This window comes from Alligator mississippiensis, chromosome 2 (genome assembly GCF_030867095.1).
Source record: "Alligator mississippiensis isolate rAllMis1 chromosome 2, rAllMis1, whole genome shotgun sequence".
Classification (NCBI taxonomy): domain Eukaryota; kingdom Metazoa; phylum Chordata; order Crocodylia; family Alligatoridae; genus Alligator; species Alligator mississippiensis.
In genome coordinates, this window is record NC_081825.1 from 26997691 (window position 1) to 27024562 (window position 26872).

The following is a 26872-nucleotide window of genomic DNA, read 5'->3' on the forward strand; positions in this document are numbered from 1 at the left end:
TGTTGCTACATGAGAAAATAATGCAAGAGGTAATCATTGTAAGTACATTAAATTTATTTTTGCTACTTGTTTGCTTACTTGTATATTAGCTTGGTAAAAAGGGAGCAGATCATTTATTTATGTAATAACTTGCATACATTTTGGGACAAGCTTATGCTTACCATTAGTTTGTTATTCCATCTGTGTATGTGAATATTTTTTCGAGACAAAGTAACCAGATTTATTTCTTTGTTCTTGTGAAATTTGTGATTCCTTTAATGGAATACTCTTTTAAATCTGAGACTACTGTCCTCTATCGTGCAAAATCCCAGTCCAATTTGGTGGTTATTATGTGAATACTACTTAAGTAAATATCTAGTCCTTATAACAGTTGTGAATAAAATAAACTGAAAGACTTTAATCTGAGTAAAACTGGGTTTGAGTTCTTTTTTTAACCTCATACATCAAGGCAAAGCTCTTACAGGGCACAAAATCAAGCCCATTGTTACAGAAAACAGGAAAATTGAATATAAAGTAAATTAGATTTGTTTGTAGCTACTGTATACTGAAATATTGTGATAATCTCATAATATTGGTTAACTGTTACTATAAGAAAGAAAAATTGAGATGAAAAAATCCTTGTTGCTATTAATGGAATCAAAGCAAGAGCAGTATGGGTTGGCTTTATATACAGCAAAATGAACAATTTTAAATGTATTTTAATGCCTCAATCCATAATACATATAATAATTATATAACTATACAATGTGTGTGTGTACATTAAAATATATATTTTATGGTAATATATATTTCTACGAATGATGAAGTAGGTCTTCATCCAATCTTTGAATCTATTTTAGGCTTCTCCATCTGTGTTTTGCTGCAGCAAGAGAATATATAAACTAACTTATTTACTTTAGCACCTTCATAAAGCGTAGAAGCTAGTCAGAAAAACTTCCATAGAACCATATCCATCAAAATATAAATATTTTTCAAGAGAAACAAATGCTGTATTCCACCATAACTGCTACTTAATAGAAAAAGAAACCACTATCACCACTACCACCACCACCAATAAACCTATTTCCTTCCAATCTTGTAGGGGGCCTATACACATGCATCAAGGCTGCTCCAACGCACTATAATTACAGCACGTTGGAGCAGACTTGATTAATTACTGCGCTCCAGCAGACTCTAGGGTCACGTGTATCACTGTCCCCATGCTGAAAAATGGTGGCAGGGGCGCTTTAACTAAAGCTTGTTCAATGAGCTTTAACTAAAACTTGTTCCCCCTCCTCTCACTTTCTGGAGCATGTGTATAAATGCCCATAATTTCCAGTCTTGTAATTTTTGTAAGATACAATGAGAATGTTATGGAGGCATCTCGTCTCTCTGGAAACTGCAGGAGCAGTCATTCTTCACCTTTTCAACAGGGTATTTTATGTACGTACACTCTGTAAAGGACTACCTGTAGAAGAGAACGGGACAGATTGCTTGGCTTTCTCACTCCCCTGAAGATGCAGTGTTGGCTCATAATTCTTTTCCTCCCAGAGTGTGTGAGCTGTAGGTATGTGTGTCCCCATAAAAGATTACAGGTGTTTTCAGGGTTTGTGGCTCTTTTTTTGTTTTGGCCACACTTTCCCAATTTGTGCAGACATGCAGTGCTGGGCAGAGAGAAGCACTAAGCATGCCTCTAAGTAGTGTATTCCTTCAAGGTATATATGCTAATATCTGCTAATATCCACTTACAAGCTTCTGTTGTAGATCTTGCCATCTGTTTGGGAGATGCTGGACAGGCTCAGCAAGTGGGCGGACGAGAATCTGATGGTGTTCAACGCTGATAAATGCAAGGTTCTCCACCTTGGGGGAAAAAAACCCACAGCATCCTTATAGGCTCGGCAGTGCTGTGTTGGTTAGCACTATGGAAGAAAGAGACTTGGGGGTCATCACTGACCACAAGATGAACATGAGCCTGCAATGCGATGCTGCGGCTAGTAAAGCAACCAAAACGCTGGCTTGCATCCATAGATGCTTCTCAAGCAAATCCCGGAACGTCATTCTCCCCCTGTACTCGGCCTTAGTGAGGCCGCAGCTGGAGTACTGTGTCCAGTTTTGGGCTCCACAATTCAAAAAGGATGTGGAGAAGCTTGAGAGAGTCCAGAGAAGAGCCACGCGCATGATCAGAGGTCAGGGAAGCAGACCCTACGATGACAGGCTGAGAGCCCTGGGGCTCTTTAGCCTGGAAAAGCGCAGGCTCAGGGGTGATATGATGGCCACCTACAAGTTTATCGGGGTGACCACCAGTATCTGGGGGAACGTTTGTTCACCAGAGCGCCCCAAGGGATGACGAGGTCGAATGGTCACAAACTACTACAAGATCGTTTTAGGCTGGACATAAGGAAGAATTTCTTTACTGTCTGAGCCCCCAAGGTCTGGAACAGCCTGCCACCGGAGGTTGTTCAAGCGCCTTCATTGAACACCTTCAAGATGAAACTGGATGCTTATCTTGCTGGGATCCTATGACCCCAGCTGATGTCCTGCCCTTTGGGCGGGGGGCTGGACTCGATGATCTTCCAAGGTCCCTTCCAGCCCTAATGTCTATGAAATCTATGCTCATAGTTATATTTCAAGGATGAACTAGTTTCCTGCAGAGAGACTTATTTCTCATCCAGTATTTCTTTGCTGCCATTAATAACTTTTTCTGAATAATCTGATTTGTATCTGTCATCTCGGGAACAACATCCTTCAATGATATTCTTAACCTAGAACCCAACAGATCTGTTTGTAACCCCATATGGTACAGCTTCAGTATTCCTTATTTATTTTACCATTCACACAGAACACTGTCCTGGGTAGAAGGCCTGAAATGTACCTTTTCAAAGTTTAGAAAGGTAGTTAGGTGTGTTAGTGTGAAGTAAGGAAGAAGGCAGGATAGGGTGTCACCTTAGAGATTAACTGGATCAGAAATACATGAGTTTTCACAGGAGATAGCATTGAATGAAGTAGCTAGTCACCTTTGGCGCTCACATTTCTGAATGAGTTGGTCTCTAAGGGTACCTATACGCATGCAGGGAGGCTGCTCTGATGCACTGTAATTAGAGCGCCTTGGAGCAGACTCAATTAATCTCCAGCATCACATGTATTAGCATCTCCATGCTGAAAAATGGCAACGGGACACTTTAACTAGCACTCATCAAATGAGCTTTAGTTAAAGTGCCCCCACCACCATTTTTCAGCATGAGGACACTGATGCACATGATGCTCCAGACACTTTAATTAGAATGGCTTTCGGAACTGCTGTAATCAAGGTGCTCCCGCCCTCCCCCCACACACACACTTCCAGAGCATGTGTATAAACACCCTAAGGTACCACCCTTTTTTTATAAAGTGCTGTATTTACCCAAATCCAAGATGACTGGCTCTGAATTTCAGACACCCCCCAGTAACTAGATTCTATACATGGAACATGTATTAATTTGTTACAGTCTTCCAAGTATGCAATTTAACTATTGGGGGATTGTCCTAAAATTGCCCCCTTCCCCCACCCTCCCTCCCCACACTGCTGCAGAATGGAAAGCAGTTGCAGGGGCAACCAGTGGGGGGGGGGGGGGGGGACGGACAGGTGTTGGGAGAATCAAGCAGCCTGACCCCTGCTGCCTGCCTTTACTGCAGTGCCTGTGCACCTTAGCACTTGCCCCCTTGCTACTTGCCCCTCCCTATGCTTGCACCCCCTGGCACCTGCACTCCTGGTGCCTGCCCTTCTTCTTGCTGTCTGCTCCCCGCTCTAGCTTTTGTCCCTGTCCCCCACTATTGCTTAACCTCTGGCCCTGCTCAGTATGAAGCATGGAGCACATGGTGCTTTGGCCCTAGTCTAGCCACACAGCTGCAGGTGCAGTAGTGGCAACTCTGGTTGGAGCATGGGCTGGAGCTGCTGCCACCATTGCTACTGAGCTGGGCTGGGGCTGGAGCAACTGTATACTTCATGGTCAGGCTGGAGCCTTGTGGGAGGATAAGTGGCAGGGGGGAGTTGATGCGGGGGGGCAGAAGCTGTGGGGGAGCAAGAGGAGAGGTGCAGAAGCAGCAGGGGGACAGGCAGAGATGGGAGACTGGGGGAGTATACAGCGGGGAGGGGCAGAGGTGGCGGGGGTGGGTAGCAGCTGTAGCACTGACTCTAACCCTAGGTCAGAGCCAAAGTTGAAGCTGCAGCAGCTGCCTACTCAACTGCTGCTTTGTACTTGAATCCAAGGCATGGAGCTTTTCCCCTCTTGTTAAATTGGGGTGGGCGGCGGACCCTTGTTTTGGATTCAAGTAAGTGTATGGTATTTGACTCTAGCTTAAAAATGGTATTTAAAGCTTTTCTTTTTGGGAATTGGCTTATAGGTGTGTGTGTGCGTGTGTGCATATTAGGGGTGCACGAAGTGGAACATATTCAATTTGATTTGGCCGGATTACGGGGACAGTGATTTGATTTGTTGATTCAGGTCACTGTTCTGATTTGATTTAGCTGAATCTAAATCCGAAGATTCGATGCTGATTTGGAGAATCAGCAATTCAGCCATAGACACAGCTTTAAATATTTTTTCAACATACCTCGAAGTACCAGGTATGGCTGTGATGTTGGGGCAGATGGAGCATCCTACAGGAGCTTGCCCCTCCTCCCCCCCCCCCCCCCCCCCCCCCCCCCCCCTCCTGGCATGCTCGGCGGCAGACCTGGAAGTGGACCGGAAGTACTTATGTCCTGCTTCCGGCTCTGCCACTGGGCGCATGGGGGACCCCGCCCTGCCTCAGCGATTGGCCGCAGGGGTACCCTGGGTTCCCCCCAGACCCAGGAGTTATCAGTCACTGAGCTAGGGGGTGGGGAGAGGGGGTCCCCCATGCACTCCACAGTGGACCCAGAAGTGGACTGGAAGTGCTTCTGGTCCACTTCTAGGTCCACCGCTGAGCACGCTGTGCCTGTGGGACACTCCATCCACCCCAGCATCTCAGCATTCACGAGCTACCTGGTACCTTGAGGTATGTCAAAAAATGTTTAAAGCTGTCTGTGTCCAAATCACTGACTCTCTCCAAATTGATTCAGAGGCTTCTGATTCAATTTGGAGAGATTAAAGGGTCTCCTGCTTTGATTCAGATTTGGAGATTCAACCTCTGAATCATGCTGAATCTCTGCCGAATTGAATCAGTGACTGAAGCTTTGCATATATACAGCTACACACACACAGATATATTGTGTGTGTATATATATAATATATATGTGTATTAGAATGTTCAGGATGGGCAGCAGGGGTTAATTGATTTCTAAAAGCCTGGATCTCGCATGCAGTTTTCTGAGCCTTCAGAAGCAGACAGGCTGCTAAAACACAGCAAGATAGTCACACAGCCTGGGACAGTGGAGGCATTTACCACACTGTTCCATAACATAATTTGTTGATTCAAAGAGCTGGCACTCTGTATGTAGAATGCCTCAAGACCTTAGGTTGAGGAGGACTGGGTTAGAGAGCTTCTGGAGGGGCTGGACGTGTTCAAATCAGCAGGTCCAGATGCTCTCCACCCCAGGGTGTTGACGGAGCTAGCAGGGGTTTATTGCAGGGCCCTTGGCATGGCTTTACGAGCACTCATGGTGCTTGCACCAGGTGCCAGATGATTGAAAGATAGCCAATGTGGTCCCGATCTTTAAAAAAAGGGAGGAGGGAAGACCTGGGCAACTATAAGCCAGTCAGTTTTACCTCAATCCTGGGGAAACTCTTGGAGAAGATCATCAAGGAGCACATCTGTGATGGGCTGGCATCGGGGATGATGCTCAAGGGCAACCAGCACGGTTTCATTAGGGGCAGGTCATGTCAGACCAACCTGATTGCCTTTTACGATCAGGTCACAAAAGCATTGGATGCAGGTGTCACTGTGCATGTAGTCTTTCTGGACTTCAGCAAGGCCTTTGACACTGTCGACCACCCCATCCTCATGAAAAAACTAGGTGACTGTGGCATTGATGCCTACATAGTCAGATGGATTGCGAATTGGCTGAAGGGTTGTACTCAGGGGGTGGTGGTGGATGGGTCATATTTGACCTCGGGGGAAGTGGGCAGCGGAGTCCCCCAGGACTTGGTCCTTGGGCCCACGCTGTTCAATTTCTTTATCAGCAATTTGGACAACGGGTGAAAAGCAACCTGTTTAAATTTGCTGATGATACCAAAATTTGGGGAGAGGTGGGCGTGTTAGCAGGGAGGGAAAGACTGCAGAATGACCTGGATAGGTTGCAGGGGTGGGCTAACAAAAACAGGATGTGTTTCAATATGGACAAGTGTAGGGTGCTGCACTTGGGCAGTAGTAACCAGCAGCACACTTATAAGATGGGAAACTCCCTTCTTGAGAGCACGGAGGCAGAAAGGGATCTTGGAGTAATCATTGACTCCGAGAAGAACATGGGCCGACAATGCAAGGTCATGGTCAGTAGGGCTAACTGGACCTCATCGTGCATCCACAGGTGCATCTCAAGTAGGTCCAAGGAGGTGATCCTCCCCCTCTACATGACGCTGGTCAGGCCACAGCTGGAGTACTGTGTCCAGTTCCGGGCACCCCATTTCAAGAGGGATGTGGACAACATTGAGAGGGTCCAGAGGAGGGCCACCTGCATGATCTGGGGACAGCAGGGCAGACCCTACAATGAGAGGCTATGGGACCTGAACCTGTTCAGTCTTCACAAGAGAAGGCTGAGGGGGGACCTGGTGACCATCTAGAAACTCACTAAGGGGGGACCAGAAGGGTTTGGGGGAGACCTTGTTTCCCCTAGCGCCCCAGGGATAACAAGGAATAATGGCCATAAAATGTTGAAGAGTAGGTTTAGATCAGACATCTGTAACAACTACTTCACAGTCAGGGTGGCTAGGATCTGGAACCAACTTCCAAGGGAAGTGGTGCTGGCTCCTACCCTGGGGGTCTTTAAGAAGAGGCTTGATGCCTACCTGGCTGGGGTCATTTGAGCCCAGTTTTCTTCTTGCCCAGGCAGGGGGTCGGACTTGAAGATGTATAACGTCCCTTCCGACCCTACTTCTATGATTCTATGATATAAGGTGGCATCAGCTTGCAAGGCCCCAGAGCAGGGGCCTGGAGCTTTCCAGTTTTGAGGGAACATACCAAATTAGGTGGATACCAGTAAAGCCCCAAATTAGGATGTGGGCATGTGGTAGGCTTATGAAAATGAGATTTTGGCTGACAATACATGTGGACAATATGACAACCACACAGAGAGCTCAACTGGTGATTGCCATGAATGAAATGTCATCAGGAGGGAAGGAGAATACAAAAGCAGAGACTTGAGAGTAACAAAGCATCCTCCTTCTCCCTGTCCTCCTCCCCGAGAGGGTCCCTGTCCCCATCCCCCAGGAAGGGTTCCCAAGGCCACCTTGGACAGAGGGCACACCACTAGCCCATCTCATCCATCCCACTGGAGGGGGCAGGGTGTGGGTCTTGGCATCCTACCTTCAGGGGGATCTGACACTTAAGAGACAGCCTTAGAGTGAAGCTTCCAGACGTTTCTTGACTCTGATGACAGCCCTAGAATTCGTAGATATATGGAATTGTTTGACTGTTTGCTTTGTTTCTTTTCTGTTATCACTGGGTATCTATAAATTTGCCTATTAGTCAATGGAGAGGTCACGGTTGGTCTGAGGGAGGGTGCGTGGGTGTTGTTCCCCCCCCCCCCCCCCGTGGTTCCTCCCCTGGGTAGATCCCTGTTCCCCCCTGGGTGCATTCCTGCTCTCTGCCCCCCCCCCCCCCAAACAAGGCATCTGGGTCCTAAATCCAGAGCCAATACCTCTTCATACAGTTTTGAAAAAACCCAGAGTGAGATATTTTTAAAGTGTAGTACCTTTAGCGGGTTGTTTACCCTGCTGCCTTAAACAGGCAAGTCAGCTCTACTCTCATTTTTTCAGATCAGTTTTATTTTTCACAGAAACAACCTAGAAACCTAGAATCCACACCAAACCAAGAGCCTCTGTCCTCTCCAGACATTAGGAGAGGGGCAATTGTAGCCCTGGGCTTATCCCCAACACAGCAGCCTGCCCTCTCCTCTTCCATAAACTCTTCTTGGATTTCTTAACACTCCTGACTCTACCTTCATGAACCTAGTCATTGGTTTTAGCAGGCTTCTAGGCAAGCAGACTGTTATCCACTAACCACCTGCAGCTGGGTTCCAAACCCTTGATGGCAGAGCACTTTGTGACAAGTAACTATCCATAAAACTCTACTTTTGGAGGAACTGCTGTTCTTTTTGCTTAATGTTGTTTTTCTTACTTGTGATGAATAGTTTTAGCTCTTATTATCCATCTTGATAACATGATACACTGTCATCTGATTTTTGGACTGGTCTGTTAGGCAGTTGCACAGTTCCAGTCAGTGATCAATACCAGACTTGCTTCAGACACACGCTGGCAACCTTGTAGTGCACAGTTGTGGAATAACCTGTTCATAGGCTAATTTCTTATTAGACTTATCAGAGGTAGGTTTATGTCCCTAAAGCATGAGAGTTCTCATCAAAGGGTTTTTTTCATGTTTACTTTTCATAACATTTTCAAAAGTACCCAAATGACTTTGTGTTTAAGTCATGAAGAGACTCAAGCTTCTAAATCAGTTAGACCATGCCTGTCCACCTGACAACCTGTAAACTGAAGTGGCCCATGAGTGATTATTTGTAGCCACGGGGCTCTTGTCCAGCTGCTGCTCCTACCATCACTCTGGCTTCAACAGAAGTTGGGGTCTCTAGTCTTCCTCTCCCTGTTCCAGTTTTCGCTTCCTGCCCCCATCCCAGAGGTGGTGGGGTTCAGTTGGGAAGCCTACAGGGCCAGGGGAGCCTGTGACCTGGGGTTGCAGGGGGCTCAGTTGTTCAGTGTGGAGTGCCTCTCCTATGTCATGTGGCCTCGGCTGCTTCGAAATTAGACAAAGAGTAATATTTTTAAGAGTTAAAAGAAATCACTTCCTAAATCTTGGTATTACACTCTTCCTCTCTAATCTTGAAAATAAATAACTGAGAAAATATTGTACAATCAGTGCCTATTCTGCTTCCCCATTCCTGGTGGGTTCCCAGTTGCAGCATGCTTTCTGTTCTTCCTAAGTAGTCACAGAGTCCTAAATGCAGAGCCAAGCAAGACCATGCAGGTCATCAAATCACTGCTCTCACAGCATGAAGAGCATTGCTCTTCACTAATTCCCTCTGTAATTGTTGCATGTAAATAGTGTGTTTTGAAATCTGTGTCCCTCTTTTGTAGTCTCCTTCAGCAATTAATCTCTCCCACTGTTATCTTATTTTTCATTGTCAAGGGTTTAATGTGGCAATCCATTTGTCTGCTTCTGTGAAAAGTACTATAGAGTTCTGTTTTACAGTTGGCCAGGAAACTGCTTTGATGTGGATGGATAGAGAAGACAGTATGTTTGGCAGTAGAGCAGCTGGCTTTTTCCATATTGAAAACTGAGCATGTCAGTCTAGCTCTTGATTCCTTGGGAATGCGTCTTTTAACTTTGTGAGGCTAAAGTTCCTTTACAGGAATCTGCTGTACTCTCCTTATGAGCTATGCAAGTGTGAGAGAGTTCCCGAAGGATCACTTTCCCCCATGGCTGACTTGTGAAAGGACCATATGATAGGTAACACATTTTCACTGGTTTCTTCCAGGTATTGGGGAACTGCAAATACCTGTTCTTAAAAAGCCTAAATGCCAGTTCCCCACTGATAGGGTAAAAGTAGTTGCTGCAATAAATGACAAACCATCTGCCAATGCAAAATCCCTCAATTAACTTAAGAAGTAATACTTTAGAAAGCCGTAAGTGTAACTAGAAGCATGGGATGTATGTACTCTGTGTTGTTTGGTTTCATAGTGGTCTTTCTATACCTGTTGGTAGATCAAACCCTCTTCAAAACATACTTTTATGGGGGGTAGATTATACCTGTACTCAAAACAATTGGTTGATGCCCTGCTGCCTCCCTGTCATAATCCCTTTGCTTTTAGGGTTCATTATGCAGAGATACGTAATGAAAAAATAAATTAGAATATACCAAACTCTTTATATTCTATGTGAAAGAGAACAATGGTCAGTGCATAGATATAATCATTAGCTTTGGGTGGCCAAGCTGAAAAGTTCATGTGGAGATCAATATTCTAGCTAACCTGTTTGGAAAGAAGAAAAGAATTTCCTGGATAGTCTGGGGGAGGGGAAGGGGACAGAAACTGGGTGGGAGGGGAGAGGGGTGAGTGGGGCACTAGATCCAGGTGCCAACTTGGAGGAGGCATTTCCCCACCCCAGCAATCCTGCCATGACAGTTCTTCACCACATCGTCAGAGGAGCTGGTCTGCAGCAGATCAGCACTTCCTGGCGAGAGCCGCCACCCACGCAAGTAAGGGTAAGTAGGGCTGTCTGCTTTTCCTTTGTCTAGGGATTACTTATCGTGTGTGTGTGTGTGTGTGTGTGTGTGTGTGTGTGTGTGTGTGTGTACTCGTGTGCATTTGCGTTGCCTGGAAGCCTCAGGCATGGAGCAGTACCCCATTGGACTAGTTCTCTTACAAACCCCACTGGTCTCTACCCCTAAGTGTTTATAAATTAAATGCAACACAGGAGAAAATATGACGATACAGACAGGGGAAGAGTGTCTGGAAATGGTACTAAAGACAACAGTCCATACCTCTGCAGGCTAACTACTGCCAGCATGTTCTGTGGCTTGTGGAGGCATTGTGGCATTTTAAGGATTTGAGCAAGGGCAATGAAGTTTATGTGGAGTTCCTTCCAAATGTGAGGGTCCAAATGGGAGAGAGCACGCATTTTAAAAAGTTAATAAGTGGGCTATAGAAGCTAGCATTATAGCCTGATTTGGATGTGGGAGTCAGCCTTTGAGTGCTGAATGAAAAAAAAAAAGTGAGGAAATAGGTCACAAAGTCTTTGGAGAGAAAGCAATGTTGATGTAATAGAAAAGAAAAGATTCGGTGTGAAGAAATGGGTCAGAGGGTTGAAGGGAAGGGCTGGGAAAATGATCAGTAGCAGCAGCATTTTGAATGGGTTTGAAGTGGAACAAAAATTGCGTTCGTTGAGGCCAGAAAAAAGAAAGTTGCATGTAAACAAGATGTGAAGGGATAGCCTAAATGGGTGTTATAGCTTCATGGGTGGATAGGGAAGGCCATGCCTTACAGAAGTTGGGCAGAAAGAATCAAAAGGATATCTCCTGAATAGGACTATCTAGAGTGAGATCAGAATCAAAGATGATGCCCAGGTTCTGAGTCTAAGTGGTAGGCAGGATGGTCTGTAGTGATCTAGAAAAGAGGGCTTTATGGAGGGATTAGACATGTAATGTAACCAAACTGTGAATCCTGTAGAAGAAGGGTGCTTAACCCTTGGTCCATGAGCCAGATCTGGCCACTAGCAGTGTGTCACCCAGACCATGGGGCTCCCTCAGTGCAGCTCCATTGCACTCACTGCCTATATGTGTGGTCTGTGATCTCAATGTAACCAACTCCTCTTTTTTATGGAAGATTTCCAGGAAGATCCTTTATTTTTGTAGAGTAGGGATGGTTATAGAGATGGTTATATGTTAGCCTGCTACTCCTATCAGACTATAGGAATGTGAAGACTTTATGTAATCTAAATGGGTTCCTGGGTACAGTTTTGACCCCAGGGTAAGCAGCTGATATAAACTAAATAGAGGAGGGATGAATGGGTAGGTGGGTGCCTGGGTGGATGGAAGTTTGGTCTAACATGCCACACTGCACCTCTGTGTATTACCCTTGGACCCTCTCTTGACTTGTGTGTGTGCTCCTTGAGCCAAGTTCTAATCCACTCTGTGCAACCTCAGAGTCAATGTTAACTTATTTTTCTCTAACAGGATGTAATCTATGTTATACTGAATGCACAGTAGTCCCCTTAACATTGTATTAGTCTGCACATATAATGGGGAGCACAGTTACGAATGGACAAATATGCTGCATGTTGTTCTGCATAGGAGGGCAGAAAATCCGTGAGACGAAGTTGAGGACTGGGTCAGGCCATGAAAAGTGAGGAGACAGCTGGATTGCATTTTGAGTGTTGGGCATATCAAAGGTGGAATTACTCTGTTGTGGAAAATGGGGAGTGTGCTCTGACCACGCTGCTGAATCAGGATTAACCCTGGTCAATTTAAGAATATACTAGGTCAGCTATTTCAAAAACTTTTGGAAAGGAATAATAAATAAAAGGATCGGATAGAGAATAATTTTATTATATAATTGCATATCTGATTGTTTTCCTTAATATAGAGTCACCCAATCAAATAGAAACAATGCTCCTTTACCATCAAAAGATCCCATCTAGTATCTAAAGCCCTTCTGAGAAAAAATGTTTCTCTTCCATTATTCCAGCCTCAGATATGTTTCTATTTTGACATGATGAAACTGTTGCTCATGGCAACAGAAAGCAGATGGGTGTCTGTGCAACTGTGCTTCTGTTCTATGCATCTTTAGCAATTTGTATTAAATTAATTGTGGAAGATTGCTTGGAAACTTCCCTTTCTGGTTCTTTGTGTCTATAATGAAACAAGCATCACTGAAATACTCTGTGTGTAACTAAGAGATTATATAATGTCTGCAATATAAATAAAAGAGGACCGTTCCTATATGTCAGAGGTCTAGTCACTTCCACAGTAATTTCTCATCATTTTACCTTTGTCTGGAAGGTGTTTTTTTTTTCCCCAAATTCATTTTTAAAAACAGTTGGCTAATTTTCAAGCATGGAAGAAAGGGTTGGAGGTAAATGGTTGTTGTGCTTTTTTTTTCTTTTTAAACACTCCTAGGTTGTTTTTTTTTATGGGAGTTTGATGTTTATCTGTATGGATTTGTAGAATATGATCTATGAATTTGCATGCGACCAAGGCTTATTTTTTCCTTTAATAATTGTCTGCATTCAGTATAAAGCAGCATGTGATGAAATTGTTATCTTCATTGTTCTTTTAACTTGAACCTTTCTGAAATTCCATTTAAAATTTAAATTAAAAGAGCATTAGGGTTTTAAAACGCTTGCAACCTTAATTCTTCCATGTTGTGATGCATACAATTGTTAGAGGGTATCATTCCATTCTCACTCACAAGAATGTTGCTTCCATGAATTTCAGTTTAAATTTCGTTCATGTAACCGAAAGCAGAGAATCGCCTACAGTATTTGGTTACAAGATCACTTTATTTTTTCCAAAGGACCCCTGCCAGCTTCCATGTACAGAGTGAATAGCACACAACGAATGAAGCAGCTGTTCAATATTTATTTTTAGCATTCCTGTTCAGTGTGTGCCCCTGTGGTTCAAACACTGCATATCACAAATCCTTCCATGAGTAAAAAAGTGTTTCTTGATGCCCCTTTTTTGACACAGTGGCTGAGAGCTTCATAGACCTTAATCAATCTCTGCTTACTCAGCCAGTGAGGTTGGTAAATTTAATACCCATGTTTTCCATTTGATGTGAGATTAAGGGCCACATTCAGATAGATCTTGTAAGTACCACATATAGGCATCTTGTACCAGGTGGGTGATCCAGATCAACAAGGTCAGGCACCTGGGATACAGTGAATAGAGAAACCTGGGCACCTCTCAGTGCTTAGGTGCTGAGCAGGGAGGGATCTGAAACTAGCCCAGAGGTGTGTTTGGTACCACTATTCTCTTAGAACTCCCAGAGTTCAACCTTTGGATCTGATCAACCTTTTGGTGGTGCTGCATGTCAGTGTATGGGCTAGATTAGCAAGAAGCATAGGTTGGCGTGGACTCTCCCTCCACCCTTCCTATTAAAGCCAGCCCACTGAGCAGCCAAGAATGCAAGATTCAAGGTGTCAGAAGGACAGCAAGCAAGAGAGGAGGTATGACTCTATGAACCAGTGACTTTCAAACAAGGTACCATGACATCCTTTCAAGGGTGCCCCAGTAATGCACAACATTTAGCCTTGTTAGATATGTAAACATGATTCCAAGATGAACCCAGAGATTTCAAATAGGAAATCATAGTGTTAAAACATTCCATCCTATCTTTCTGAATTCTTTGCAACAGAAGCATTTCTCAATTATATTTCTGTAGTCAAAAAATAAGTGAAAACCTTGATCTGGCATTTTCTGAGGGCTGTCTTGAGTCTAATGAGGAGTGCCTTGCAACTAAAAAGGTTAAGAACCACTATTGTAGACAATGAGGAGGGTGTTCCCCTTTGAAAAGGGGAGTCTTAGGTTTCAGTCCCTAAGGTTCTGGTTTAGAAGCACAAGTGGAGGTGAGAGCTTGCCCTGCATGCTGGCTAAGGTACTCTCCTGGGAAGTGAGAAATGTACATTTAAGTCCTTCAAGTGGAAGAGGGCCTAAGACCTAAGTGTCTTCCCAACAAGGTGAGTGGTCTAACCAGAAAACTGTTTGGCAGAAGGTGGGCAAGAACTTTTGTGCAAGAACTGCACTTTGTAAAGAGCTGCATGAATGCCCTCAGCATCACTGGGTGCAGCTACACGTGAAATTAATGCAACACAATAAACTCTGTAGCAATTCGAGCCAGAGTAAACTGCTTCCAGGAGCATTGTGTCTACACATGCGCCCAGGACAGCAGCAATTTGTGCTGGGGTGGAGCAGACCCTTGGTGCCTCCAGCCAGCATCTACATGTACATTTGGGGGTAGCAAAATACTCTGCCATAAGATAAGAATGTCCCCAACAGTTAGCACAGGAGTTCGTGCAGGGGGGTGAGTGGGAGGGCCCAAGGCCCTGCTGGTGAGCCCTAGGGAAGGTAGTCACAGCAGTAGCCAGACTACCAGCAGCACAATGTGGATGGCCACACGCGGCACCCCAGGGGTCCCCTCAGATTCTTAGACTTTCCCCTCTGTCACTTCTGAGGTCTCCACGCAGGTGGAACCCATGGTTCCAAGCTCCACATGGATGGGGCCTCTGGCCCTTGGCTGCAGGGGCTGCCTGGCACGATTCTAGGCACATGGGACTGAGAACATGACCGCCTCCCCTTGCGAGGTTTGCTTCACTTTGGAGTCTCTGGGGCACCAGATAGAGGAGCTCCAGGCCACAGTCCAGAGACTGCGTGCCATAGACTCCTACTGCCAGGCCCTTCACTCCCTGGAGGTTGAGGGTAGACCAGGGTCACCTTCCAGGACAAGGGAGGACTCAAAGATCTCCCACACTGTCCAGCCAGGGGGTTGGACCAAGGTAGTCAATGGTCCCAAGGCCCGCTACACTGGGGTCCCCTCTTCTCTGGAACTTTGCAACAGGTATGAACCTCTTGCAGCTGCAGTAGAGCCTGAAGAGCTGCCAGCTCCTGCAGGCAAGGCAGGACCACTCACAGCTACTGTCCCTGCTCTCCTTAAGGCCACACATAGAATGGTCATTGTGAGAGACTCCCTCCTGAGGGCTCAATGTGCTTCCCTGACCCCTTAGCCCGGGAGGTCTGCTGCCTCCTGGGAGCCTACATCTGGGATGTAGCTGAGAGGATCCCGAAGCTCATGTGGCCCACTGACCATTACCCTATGCTCCTTATCCATGTGGGCATGAATGACAAGGCTCGGAGCAATACCAGTTGGGTCATGAGAGGCTACAGGGCTTTGGGAGAGGGGCTTAGGGTGCAGGTGTTTTTTTCCTTGATCCTTCTGGTTTTGGGTTATGGGCTGAGGAAGGAGAGGAGGATCTAGGTAGTCAACCAAAGACTGTGGCGCTGGTGTCATTGTGAAGGCTTTGGCTTTGGCTTCCATGATCACAGTCCACTCTTTGGTGAGAGAGGCAGTGGTCTGCTGGGAAGAGATGGCTTCCACTTCACTGCACTGGGGAGGAGGCTCTTTTCAGCCAGAATGGCTGACTTGCTTGACCGGGCTTTAAACTAAGCCCACTGGGGGATGCAGGGACTACTGCCATAGCAACCCCACTGGGCAACTTTTGCAAATCCAGCAGGCTAAGACACTCTAGGGAACCCACCCCTACCCCAGCCCCAGAACGATGTGTAGGGAAGACTAGGGCCTCCAATGGGACCCTTACATGCCTGTACACCAATGCCAGGATCTTGGGGAATAAACAGGAGGAACTAGTCATCCTGCTGAACAAGAATGACTACTATCTCATAGGGATAACGGAGACTTGGTGGGACTTCACCTATGACTGGGCCACAAGTATAGATGGCTATACCTTGTATAGGAGAGATTGTGTAGACAAAAGGGGTGGGTGTGTACCTCTCTACATCAAAGAAAGCTACATGTCCCTTCAAGCTGACATTGGCATCCAGAGTGGTTGACTGGAGACCCTCAGGGTGGTGAACATGACACGGGACACAATGGTAGGAGTCTGCTACAGACCTCCTAATCAGGATCAAGAGCTAGACCAGGAATTCGCCAAGGAACTGGCTGTGGCTGCACACTCTCAGTGCATAGTTGTCATGAGAGACATCGACTACCCAGATATTTCGTGGGAGGAACACTCAGCCAAATTTGAACAGTTGCTAAGCTTCCTCATGTGCGTGGACGAGCTCTATCTGACTCAAGAAGTCTATGGACCAACAAGAGGCAAAGTGCTGCTCAACCTGGTACTGGCAATGGGGGATGATCTAGTCAGCAACCTAATGATCAAGGGGAAGCTGGGAGACAGTGACCATGAGCTAATCACTTTCACTATCCACCATAAAGCTGGCAAGTCAGTCAGCAATGCAGAAGTCCTCGACTTCAGGAAAGCTGACTTTGACAAGCTCAGGAGGCTTGTTGGTGAGGCCCTAAGGGACTGCGACCCAAAGGGGAGGGGAGTTTAGGCTGAGTGGTTGCTCCTTAAGGGAGCGATCCTGAAAGTACAAGCAATGTCTATCCCATCTCGGAGGAAAGGCAGCAAAAGGGCACAGCAGCCCCCTTGGCTCTGTAGGGAGCTTGTGGACCTCCTGCATCTAAAAAGAAAGACAAATAATGGATGGAAGGCTGGATCCACCCCAAAGGAGGAGTACACTGCACTGGTCCAGAGCTGTAGGGAGTGAACCAGGAAAGCGAAGGTCGTGAGTGAATTCCAGCTGGCTACACGTATCAAAGAAAATAAAAAGTCTTTTTTCAGATACGTGGGGAGCTGGAGAAAAAGCAAGGGTAACATTGGACCCCTGCTAAACCAAATGGGACAACTGACAGCCGACACCTAGGAAAAAGCCGACCTGCTTAATGGATATTTTGCATCAGTTTTTCACCAGCCCCAAAGAATGGCCCTGGTCAATATGATGGCCAGGGTGAGGGAGAATTGTTGCCCTACATCAATGTAGACTATGTAAAGGAACACCTTGAGAGGCTGGACACCTTCAAGTCATCTGGCCCAGACAGTTTACACCCAGGGTATTTATGGAGCTGGCAAAGATCATAGCTCAGCCCCTGGCACAGATCTTTGAGAACTCGTGGCACTCGACTGAAATGCCCGAATATTAGAAGAAGGTCAATGTTGTGCCTATCTTCAAGAAAGGGAAGAAAGTAGATCTGGGGAACTACAGGCCTATCAGCTTGACCTCTATCCCTGGGAAGATCTTGGAAAAAATTATCAAAGAGACTATTTTTGACAAACTGGCTGATGGCAACATCCTGAGGGATAGCTAGCATGGGTTTGTTGGTCAGGCAAGACCTACCTGCAATCTCATCTCCTTCTATGATCAGGTGACATATCACCTGGACAAGGGAGAAGAAATTGACGTCATTTGCTTCTCAAGCAAATCCCACGATGTCATCCTCCTGCTGTATTCATCCTTGATGAGGCTGCTGCTGGAGTACTGCATCCAATTCTGGGCTCCACAATTTTAAAAGGATGTGGAAAAGCTTGAGAGACTCCAGAGGAGAGTCACGCACATGGTCAGAGGGCAGGAGAACAGGCCATATGATGAGAGGCTGAGCCATGGGACTCTTCAGCCTGGAAAAGTGCAGGCTCAGGGGGGAGGGGGGGGCTAGTGGCTGCCTATAAGCATATAAGGGGGGTATATCAGGATCTGGGGGAATTCCTGTTTGCCAGAGCGCCCCAAGGGATGATGCGGTCAAACGGTCACAAACTTTTCCAAGACCATTTCAGGTTGGACATAAGGGAAAACTTCTTTACTGTCCAAGCCCCCAAAGCCTGGAATAGACTGCCTCCAGAGGCGGTGCAAGCACCTACTTCCGGACTCCTTTAAGAAACAAATGGATGTTTATCTTGCTGGGATCCTTTGACCCCAGCTGACTTCCTACCCCTGTGGCAGGGGGCTGGACTCGATGATCTTCCGAGGTCCCTTCCAGCCCTAATGTCTATGAAATCTTTGGAGTTAATTAGTTTACTCTGGCGTAATATCTGCACATGTATAGACAGCAATACTTTACTTTGGAGCTAATTAGTCAACTTTACAGTAAAACGCATGTGCAGATGCTCCACTGTTACTTGGTGTGCTTTGTCCCCAGTTTAAACATCTTAGGCTTCTCTAGTACCACAGTATTTAAGCTCTTTACCAACAGAGCTTAGACACTAGGGCTGGGCAAACTTCAGTCACTGATTCAATTCAGTGGAGATTCAGCCCAATTCAGTGGCCAAATCTTTGAATCCAGATCTAATCAGGAGACCCTTTAATGTCTCTGAATCAAATCAGAACCCTCTGAATCAGTTTGGAATGATTCAGACCTAGACACAGCTTTAACTGTTTTTTCTACGTACCTCAAGGTAGCAGCGGCTCGTGAATGCAGAGATGCTGGGGTGGATAGAGTGTCCCAGAGGAGCAGGGGGGAGTCCCCAGCACCCTCGGCAGCAGACCTAGAAGTGGACCAGAAGCACTTCCAGTCTGCTTCCAGGTTCACTGCCAAGCATGGGCCTCCCCATGCTCCTGTGGGATGCTCCATCCGCTCCACCATCACAGCATTCACAAGCTATGCTGGGTACATTGAGGCATATAGAAAAAACAGTTAAAGCTGTCTGTGGCTGAATCGGTGATTCTCCGAATTGGCATTGAATCTTCAGATTCGTATTCGGCCGAATCGAATCGGGGACAGCGATCTGAGTTGAATCAAATTCCTGTCCCCAATTTGGGCCGAATCTGAATTGAATACAGCCCATTTCGCGGACTCCTATTGGACACTAAGAAATAAAGCTCCTCAAGCTGATTTGGATTGCTTCTGAGCATGCATAGTAACTGAAGTCTAGGTGACCAGAGATATTCCCAGGTCAAAATAGAGGTACCTAGAAAATCTAGATAGTTTTTTACCTACTGGGCAGGGGTCAATTTAGGAAATTTATTTTTTGTGATTTAGGTGCCTAAATTCCACCTAGAAGAGACGTACAAGGTCAACAGGGATCTGGCCATAAGTGACCCAAGGAACACAGGAAGTATATGGCAGAGATGCTAATAAAATTTGGATTTCCTGGGACCCAGTGCAGTTTGTAAACTACAAATCTGTCCTTGCTGATGCCATGGATCATGCCTCCCCTTGCTTCAGACAATCAACCTTCTGCACCAGCTTGATCCTTGACACAGCCTTACTTCATTTACTGTTTAGCCTGTGAATGCAATAAGGCAGGAAGCCAGAGGGAGGCAGATAGTATGTGGTCACATAATAAAGAACTGTACCATAATGCAGACACACAAGGATACTGAGATATGGTTCCAAGGACAACCTTCATTCTGGCATTGTATAACATTTTAGCACTTGACTTTGGAAGGTTAATGTTTTTGTAATGTAGGGTTTTAGTAAGGAAAATCATACATATGGTATACTTAATGGGTTCTTAATTTGGCTTAATATTCCATATGAATATGAAAACTGAAATCCCAGGGGCTTATGTTGGTGGAGCAAGGAAAATTAGTTACCCTAGGGAAAAAAAATTGCACTACACTCCCAATAAAGATACAGTGCAACGTTAGCATACTTGTTTAGAAACCTGTTTCTATAGTAACTGCTGCAGATTGCCATTTCTCCAAGTGTTTGGAGTGTTACCAGTCAATTTAACACTAATGCTGTGAGGAACACGCCCTGTGCTAGCTATAGCAATTTATGTCTGACAGTACTGTATTTAAATTTGAGGACAAATTTGGTAACTGTAGATGGGATTTAAAGATGTTTATGGCATTTTTTTTTTTCTTTTCTGATCCTTTGGCTCCTGAAGTACTGTCTTATTCACCCTGGGTGCTCTGATAATACAGGTATTTTATTTTTAATGATGTACAAATAATCCACATTTGAATCCTGTGACCAGGGATCAAGTATACAACTTGCTTCTTGAGTGTTGAGGAAATTCAGATTAAGCACTGATAATTTTAATTAGTAGATTGTCCATGGAACAACTGAATCGGGCATGAGGTAGCACTACATATGCGAAAGGCCAACATGAGGTTGATGTATCGCTTACACCTGAGCACAAGGCTTAGGTGGGATTAAGTGGTACATGAGCTTTGTTAGCCTTCTGCTTCATAATGAAAGCTTTTCTGTAATATAATAAAAAAGAGTTTTATTTTGGTGGGGTTTTTTTAATCACAGAAATTGTATATCCTCAAATAAAGGTCATTTTTACTTTCCTAAACTTCATTGAATTTGCTTTCTTGAGTATTTCTTACTTAAGACAATACGTATGACATTCCATGGACCCCCTTCCCACCCTGCCTTCCCCCCCCAAATATAGTGAGGTTTTTGACAGGTGGATATGTTTGCTGTCTGTTGTAAATACTTAAAGATGTGACAGAGCTTCCTACTTTCTTTTATTCCTTTCCAGATGGATGAGATAAAAGGCAAAGACAGAGTGATTTTGGCTCTGGAAAAGGACCTTGGAGTCCAGGCAGGCCATACACAAAAGCTGCTGCTTCAGAAAGAAGCTTTGGATGAACAGCTTGTCCAAGTAAAGGAGGCAGAGCGGTACCACAGCAGCCCCAAGAAAGAGCTTCCTGGTGGAATAGGCGATATCACTGAAATGATGGGCAGTCCAGTAAGTTAACCAAGTGTTCTTCAAATTGAACACCTACTTCCTCCTCTTTCATTGCGTCTCCGGCTACTCTGCAGATATACGAATGGACTGTGGCACCAATAATGGCTCTGTGTCGCATTGTCATAGTAACAAATAGCTGTTTTCTTTTCTTTGTTTAAAATTCCATGAGCTTCCTGAATTTCAAAGAATGTTTTAAATGCTTGAATTCAGCTAAAGAGTGAGATTTACAGCTGAGGCTATTCACAACTGAAGAAGTATGTTTTTTTCAGTTATGGTAACAAACCATTAGTTTTTTCTTCAGACATGTATTTGAGCATGAGCTATTTTATACAATGACAATGCACATTTAAGCATGTAAGTACTTATCCTCTTCAAAAACTTGCACTAATGTGTTTTAGAAGTATGTGGTTATTAATCTTGGTGCGAGGCTTGGAATAATGGTAATAAATGACTGACTTTTTAAATAATAAAAGTTTAGCTTTATTTTTTTTTTTAACAGTGAACCAAGAATTACTATTCTGGTTACTAACATTTGTTATTTCATAGAAATATGCCTTTATAAAATAGCGTCAGTTATTGTGCTGATTTAAAGAATATTTTTTAATCATTGATAGAAATGCACAGAAATATTTCTCTCTGCATTTCCCATTCAGGTTCATACATAGAATGTTAACTTTAACTGCTGTGATCTAAGTTTACATTTCTGGGTAGTAAATTAACTTTCTGAAAAATGAAAAATCCTCTTTTGGTTCGTCTTTTTCTTATAGGAGCAGCATTTGGATGAGCGAGATGTGCGAAGATTTCAGCTAAAAATTGCTGAACTGAATGCTGTAATACGGAAACTGGAAGACAGAAATACCCTTTTAGCAGATGAAAGAAATGAATTGGTAAATTAATTGGTAAAAACACAGATGGTAACTTACAGGAATTTACAGGGAACTGGCAGGTTGTTGATTTTGTCTGTGTTGGTCTAGGGACCTAGGCAGGCAAGGTTTTTTGGGTAAATGTGGTATCTTTTCTTAGAAGAACTTTTTTCCAGCTACTTAGTTTGTCTAAAAAGATATTACATCTACCCAAAGAAACTTGTCTGCCAGGGAAGTGGTATAATATTATCCAGAAAGTTGTGCTTTCAAGCAAAGCTTAACATCAGTTTGGGTCTACTAAACCATACTTGGAATGTGTAGAGGAAATCTTTAATTCTTCCTTTTTTAATCTTTCTACTAGGTTTATTTTTCCTCTTTTTTTCTTCTGTTTTTTTATATATCTTTCACTACTCTTTGCCAATAGCTTGTACAGAGATGTTCAGCGTTTTTTTTCCACATAATATTGTGAGACCCTCAAGAAATTACTTTCTTTTAATTAACTTTTGTTGTCTTTGTCTCTTTCTTTTAGTAAATACATGCATCTCTTAAGGCCTTGTCAGACCTTACCCTGTAAGCCAAACAGATGTTAATCAACTTAGTGAAGTAGTCATATGGTAAGACAAAAAAACTGCTCTGATTGCCCCTCACCTGTACATCTGTGACTAGCTACTAGATGCCTGGTGAACAGGGGCAGGAGTAGGAGCTAGGGGAAGGACAGTCTTAATGCTTCTGTGGTGCAGAGTGAGTACTGCAGCCCTGGTGCCTCCTGCAGTCCCTTGGACTGGCTCTGCTCCTAGCTCTAGTGAGCCAGTCCGACCTGGGGAGGCGTCACCACTCTCACTGGCTCTGCTCTTGGCTCAGTTCCCAGAGCAGAGCCAGCCAGTCCGAGTGGGGGAGGCAGCACCAGCTCCTTGCTGGTGCTGACAATGGCTCTGCTCCCAGCTCAGCTCCAGAAGCAGAGCCAGCTGTCCTCACAGCAGAGGAGGCAGTATGTTTCCCCCCTTCAGACTGGATGGCTTTACTCCCAGAGCTGACCCAGGAGTAGAACTGGTGAGTGGGGAGGTGGTGTCCTTGGCTCGGACTGACTCACTCTACTCTTGGTTAGGCACTGAGCCCCAGCTTCCCCACTTGCCCACTGCCTCCTGGGGTGCTGGAGGACTTCAATTTGGGTGGAAAAGCTGGGGAGAGTGGCCACAAGTTAATGGAACAAGTGTAGGATTAAAGATAATATTGCCCTGGAGTGTTGTAAAATTACACTGAATAATGTGACCTTTAAAAAATTGTTAACATGCAGCCGGTCCAGGGTTCAGAACTCCAGAAGCCACCTAAAGTTACCATGTAACAAGGAAGCTGCTAGTCCTGTTACCCTGAACAGTGACCTTCCAAAAAGACATACTAAAGTATGATTTTTAAAAGGAAAAGCGATTACATGTGAATTCACAAGTTTTCTTTCTTCCCAAAGTAATTTTCCTGCTCTTAAGATACCGAATATCATGCCATTTAATCAAATATGGATTTTGAAAAGGCTAATTTAGAGAGGGAGGGAGCAGTCTTTTCTAAGTCCACTACATTTTCATTGAGGGACAAGGATGGAATGATTAGTTGTCTTGCTACTTGTTATTTTGTGTGAAAGAGGGAGAAATTATCATTTGCAACTCATGGTTGCAAAAGGTTTCATGACTGATTTCCCCCCCCCCCCCCCCCAAAAAAAAACCAAAAACTTCTTTTTTTATCATCTTCTGGAATGACTAGTAATGTTGCTAACTCATAAAGACATGACCAAGGAACCTAATGCTATGAATATGGTTTGCGAAATATAGAAAAGACAAATGTGTCTTCTCTTTTTTCAAAGGTGTGTGATAATTTTAGAAATATATTTTGTTTTGGTAGTTATAACGTTGTATCAAATTATATGTGATAGTTTACATGCTGCCTTTTAACACATATATAACTCATGCATTGAATTGCCTGACTTAATCTTTGCAATCACAAAATGTGACAGAGACATGAAAAATGGTCTTGTTTGTAATAACAGAAAAAAATCAATTCAGTATTTTTGAAATGCTAGATTAGAATGTCATTAAGTCTTTTCAGTACTGACAAGTGCAAGGTACTGCACCTAGGGAGAAAGAACCAGCAGCATACCTACAGGCTGGGGAACTCCCATCTCGTCAGCACAGAGGCAGAAAACGATCTTGGAGTCATTATAGACTCCAAGATGAACATGGACTGCCAATGTGGGGACACAGTCAGGAAGGCTAACCGCACCTTATCATGCATCCACAGATGCATCACGAGCAGGTCCAAGGAGGTGATCCTCCCCCTCTGTATGACATTGGTCAGGCTGCAGTTGGAGTACTGCATCCAGTTTTGGGCACTGCACTTCAGGAGGGATGTGGACAACATGGAGAGGGTCCAGAGTAGGGCCACTCGCATGATCAGGAGGCAGCAGGGCAGGCCCTACGAAGAGAGGCTACGAGACCTGAACCTGTTTAGCCTCCACAAGAGAAGGCTGAGAGGGGATCTGGTGGCCGTCTATTAACTGGCCAAGGGAGACCAGCAGTCAATGGGAGAGTCCCTGGTCCCCCCCGAGCACTACTGGGAGTAACAAGGAATAACAGCCATAAGTTGATGGAGAGTAGATTCAGACTAGATATCAGGAGGCATTACTTCACAGTCAGGGCAGCTAGGATCTGGAACCAACTTCAAAGAGAAGTGGTGCTCCCTCCTACCCTAGAGGTCTTTAAAAGGAGGCTAGATAGACACCTAGCCAGGGTCGTTTGACCCCAGCATTCTTTCCTGCCATGGCAGGGGGTCAGACTTGATGATCTGCTCGGGTCCCTTCCGACCCAACAAACTATGAAACTATGAAGTCCATCCTCTCTGTTCTCTGCAATTTTCTTTCTTAGCTGTAGAACTTCCTCTCTGTCGTTGTCTCCCAGGTGCTTAAAGCTTATGTGGCCCTTACTAGTGTGGTGACAGTACTTTCTCTAGTAGAGTCTCCCCTCCCACGCCCACCTCCCTATCCCTTGTTCATGACATGCTTTGCCTCACAGGGCATCCTGTGTAAAGTCCTCAGCAGTAAGAATTTCCCAAAATGAATCCCTGCTAAAAATCACTCCCAGTTTCACTGAAACCTTTGAACTGGTTTGTGTAGTCTATCAGCAGAAAACTTTATAATATAGGTTCTAAAAGAATATGTATCAGAACAGCATGATGCAGTTCTTGTCCTGCACTTCAACTAGGAAAATTAATAGATTGCTTAGAAACGTTTAGGGACTTTGACCCTCATGCATACACTAGTGTAATCGGAATTGGTGCTGCTGCAATTAATGGAGTTACCTTAGTGTAAACTGAAGTAAATTGAAATAGAATCATGCCCCCTTTTGATAGCTTTTCTATTCAAGAGAACGCATGAAGAGATAATAACAGTCTTCAACTATCTGAAGCAGGGTTTGAAAGAGGACGGAGATAGGCTATTCTTATTGGTGGCAGATGGCAGAACAAGGTGCAACGGTCTCAAGTTGCAACAAGTGAAGTTTAGGTTAAATATTAAGAAGAAATTTCTTGCTAGGAGGGTAATAAAATACTGGAACAGGTTACCCAGAGGTGCCCAGAAGGCTCCATCCTTGGGGGCAGAACTGACCCGAGCAGGGTGCGGGGCCCAGGGCAAATCAGCTCATGCAGGGCCCCACCCCCACTCCAATCCCATGGACCACGGTGTGGGGGGGAGGGTAGCGAGCAGCTGGATGTGGAGCCACCGCTCCACCCAGCTCCACGAGGCACCCCAAAGTGCGGGGCCCAGGGCAGTTGCCCCGATTCATGCCACCCTAGGGATGGCCCTGCTTGGGGGTTTTCAAAACCCGGTTAGACAAAGCTTTGGATGGGATGATCCTAGCCGGGAATGGTCCAGCTTTGAGCAGCGGGTTGGACTAGATGACCTCCTGAGGTCCCTTCCAGCCTAACTTTCTAGGGTTCTATGATATAACACCAGCAGAGTCTCCCTGTGCTTGCAGAAGGGTGTTTGTGCCCGAAAGCTTGCAAAGAACATTTTTTCCTATTATATAACTGGTCTGATAAAAGATATCGCATCTACCCAAAGAGCCTTGTCTGTCTATGTCCTTAGACCAACATGGCTACAACCAACAACCCTTTGTCTTCAAGTAGTTTTATGAAGAACAATTTAGAATACAGAGCAGTTTGGGTTTTTTTGGTGTGATACTTAATGATACATGTCTATTTAGGTAGCATAAGTATATTTTGATGATCTGAGTAAGGTAGTGTGATCCTGCAAGTAATTTTTCTCGTATTTAGTTCTCAATACAAAATATCCTTTCTACTCTTAACCATATTTTTTATTTTTCCTCTATTCATTAGTTGGGTTTTTTTTTCCATTTTAACTTTACCTTACTCCTTTTATCTAATATAAAGGAGAGACCGTGTTTAGTAACCTGGTCACTTCTTTAGACATATGATTTACCGTTTTCCCTTAAATGTTAGAGGCAGTGCATTAAAATATCATAAATATATTTTAGACAGTAGAAAAAATATTTTTGTCAAATGAAGTTGCATGTTTATCGACCCAGTTGCTTCAGTAAACTGCTGTAATTAAGTTCTTATGAGGAAATATGTTCTTTGTTCTCCCTCACCCTGAAACAAAGAACCAAATCTTCATTGAATCCATTCAGGAACAATGTTATCTTTCAGGATTTTCAATTAAAGCAGAGAATGTTCAAAAGTGTGTATGATTAAAAAATAACCCTCTTTGTTTAGTAACAAAACAGTCCAGTGTTTTACTTCATCTATTTTTATTAGTTGTTGAATACCCGCAATCGGGAGAAAGGTCAGCAATTTATCCCAGATGATTGCCTAACATAAAACCACAGGAGCAAAATTGAGCAGCTTGAAAATGTCAATAGAACATTTAGATGGAATTGGTGCCCTCTGGCTGTTTCCCTGATTGCTCTAATTACATATTGGGTTTAATTTTCTTAAAGTAAGGAAAAGCAGTATATATCTAATAAAAGATTTAAAAATGGTTATCATGCTGCATTCTCTGCAAAAGATCTAATCAATTGTAGGAGGCATATGTAAAATGATTAGTTTATCAAGAGACCTTGTGAAATGTGGGT

At 44.5% G+C, this 26872-nt stretch overlaps 1 protein-coding gene across 4 annotated transcripts in view; it reads left to right on the top strand.

Annotated features, from left to right (window-relative positions):
• The window catches only part of JAKMIP1 (janus kinase and microtubule interacting protein 1), a 219638-nt gene that overhangs the window by 155152 nt on the left and 37614 nt on the right, over positions 1-26872 (top strand). For all 4 annotated transcript variants that reach the window (XM_059721563.1, XM_059721566.1, XM_059721564.1 and 1 more), the window contains 2 exons: positions 20668-20877; positions 21645-21764. In XM_059721563.1, the coding sequence (XP_059577546.1) occupies positions 20668-20877; positions 21645-21764 (330 nt within the window). The remainder of the gene's footprint in view (positions 1-20667; positions 20878-21644; positions 21765-26872) is intronic.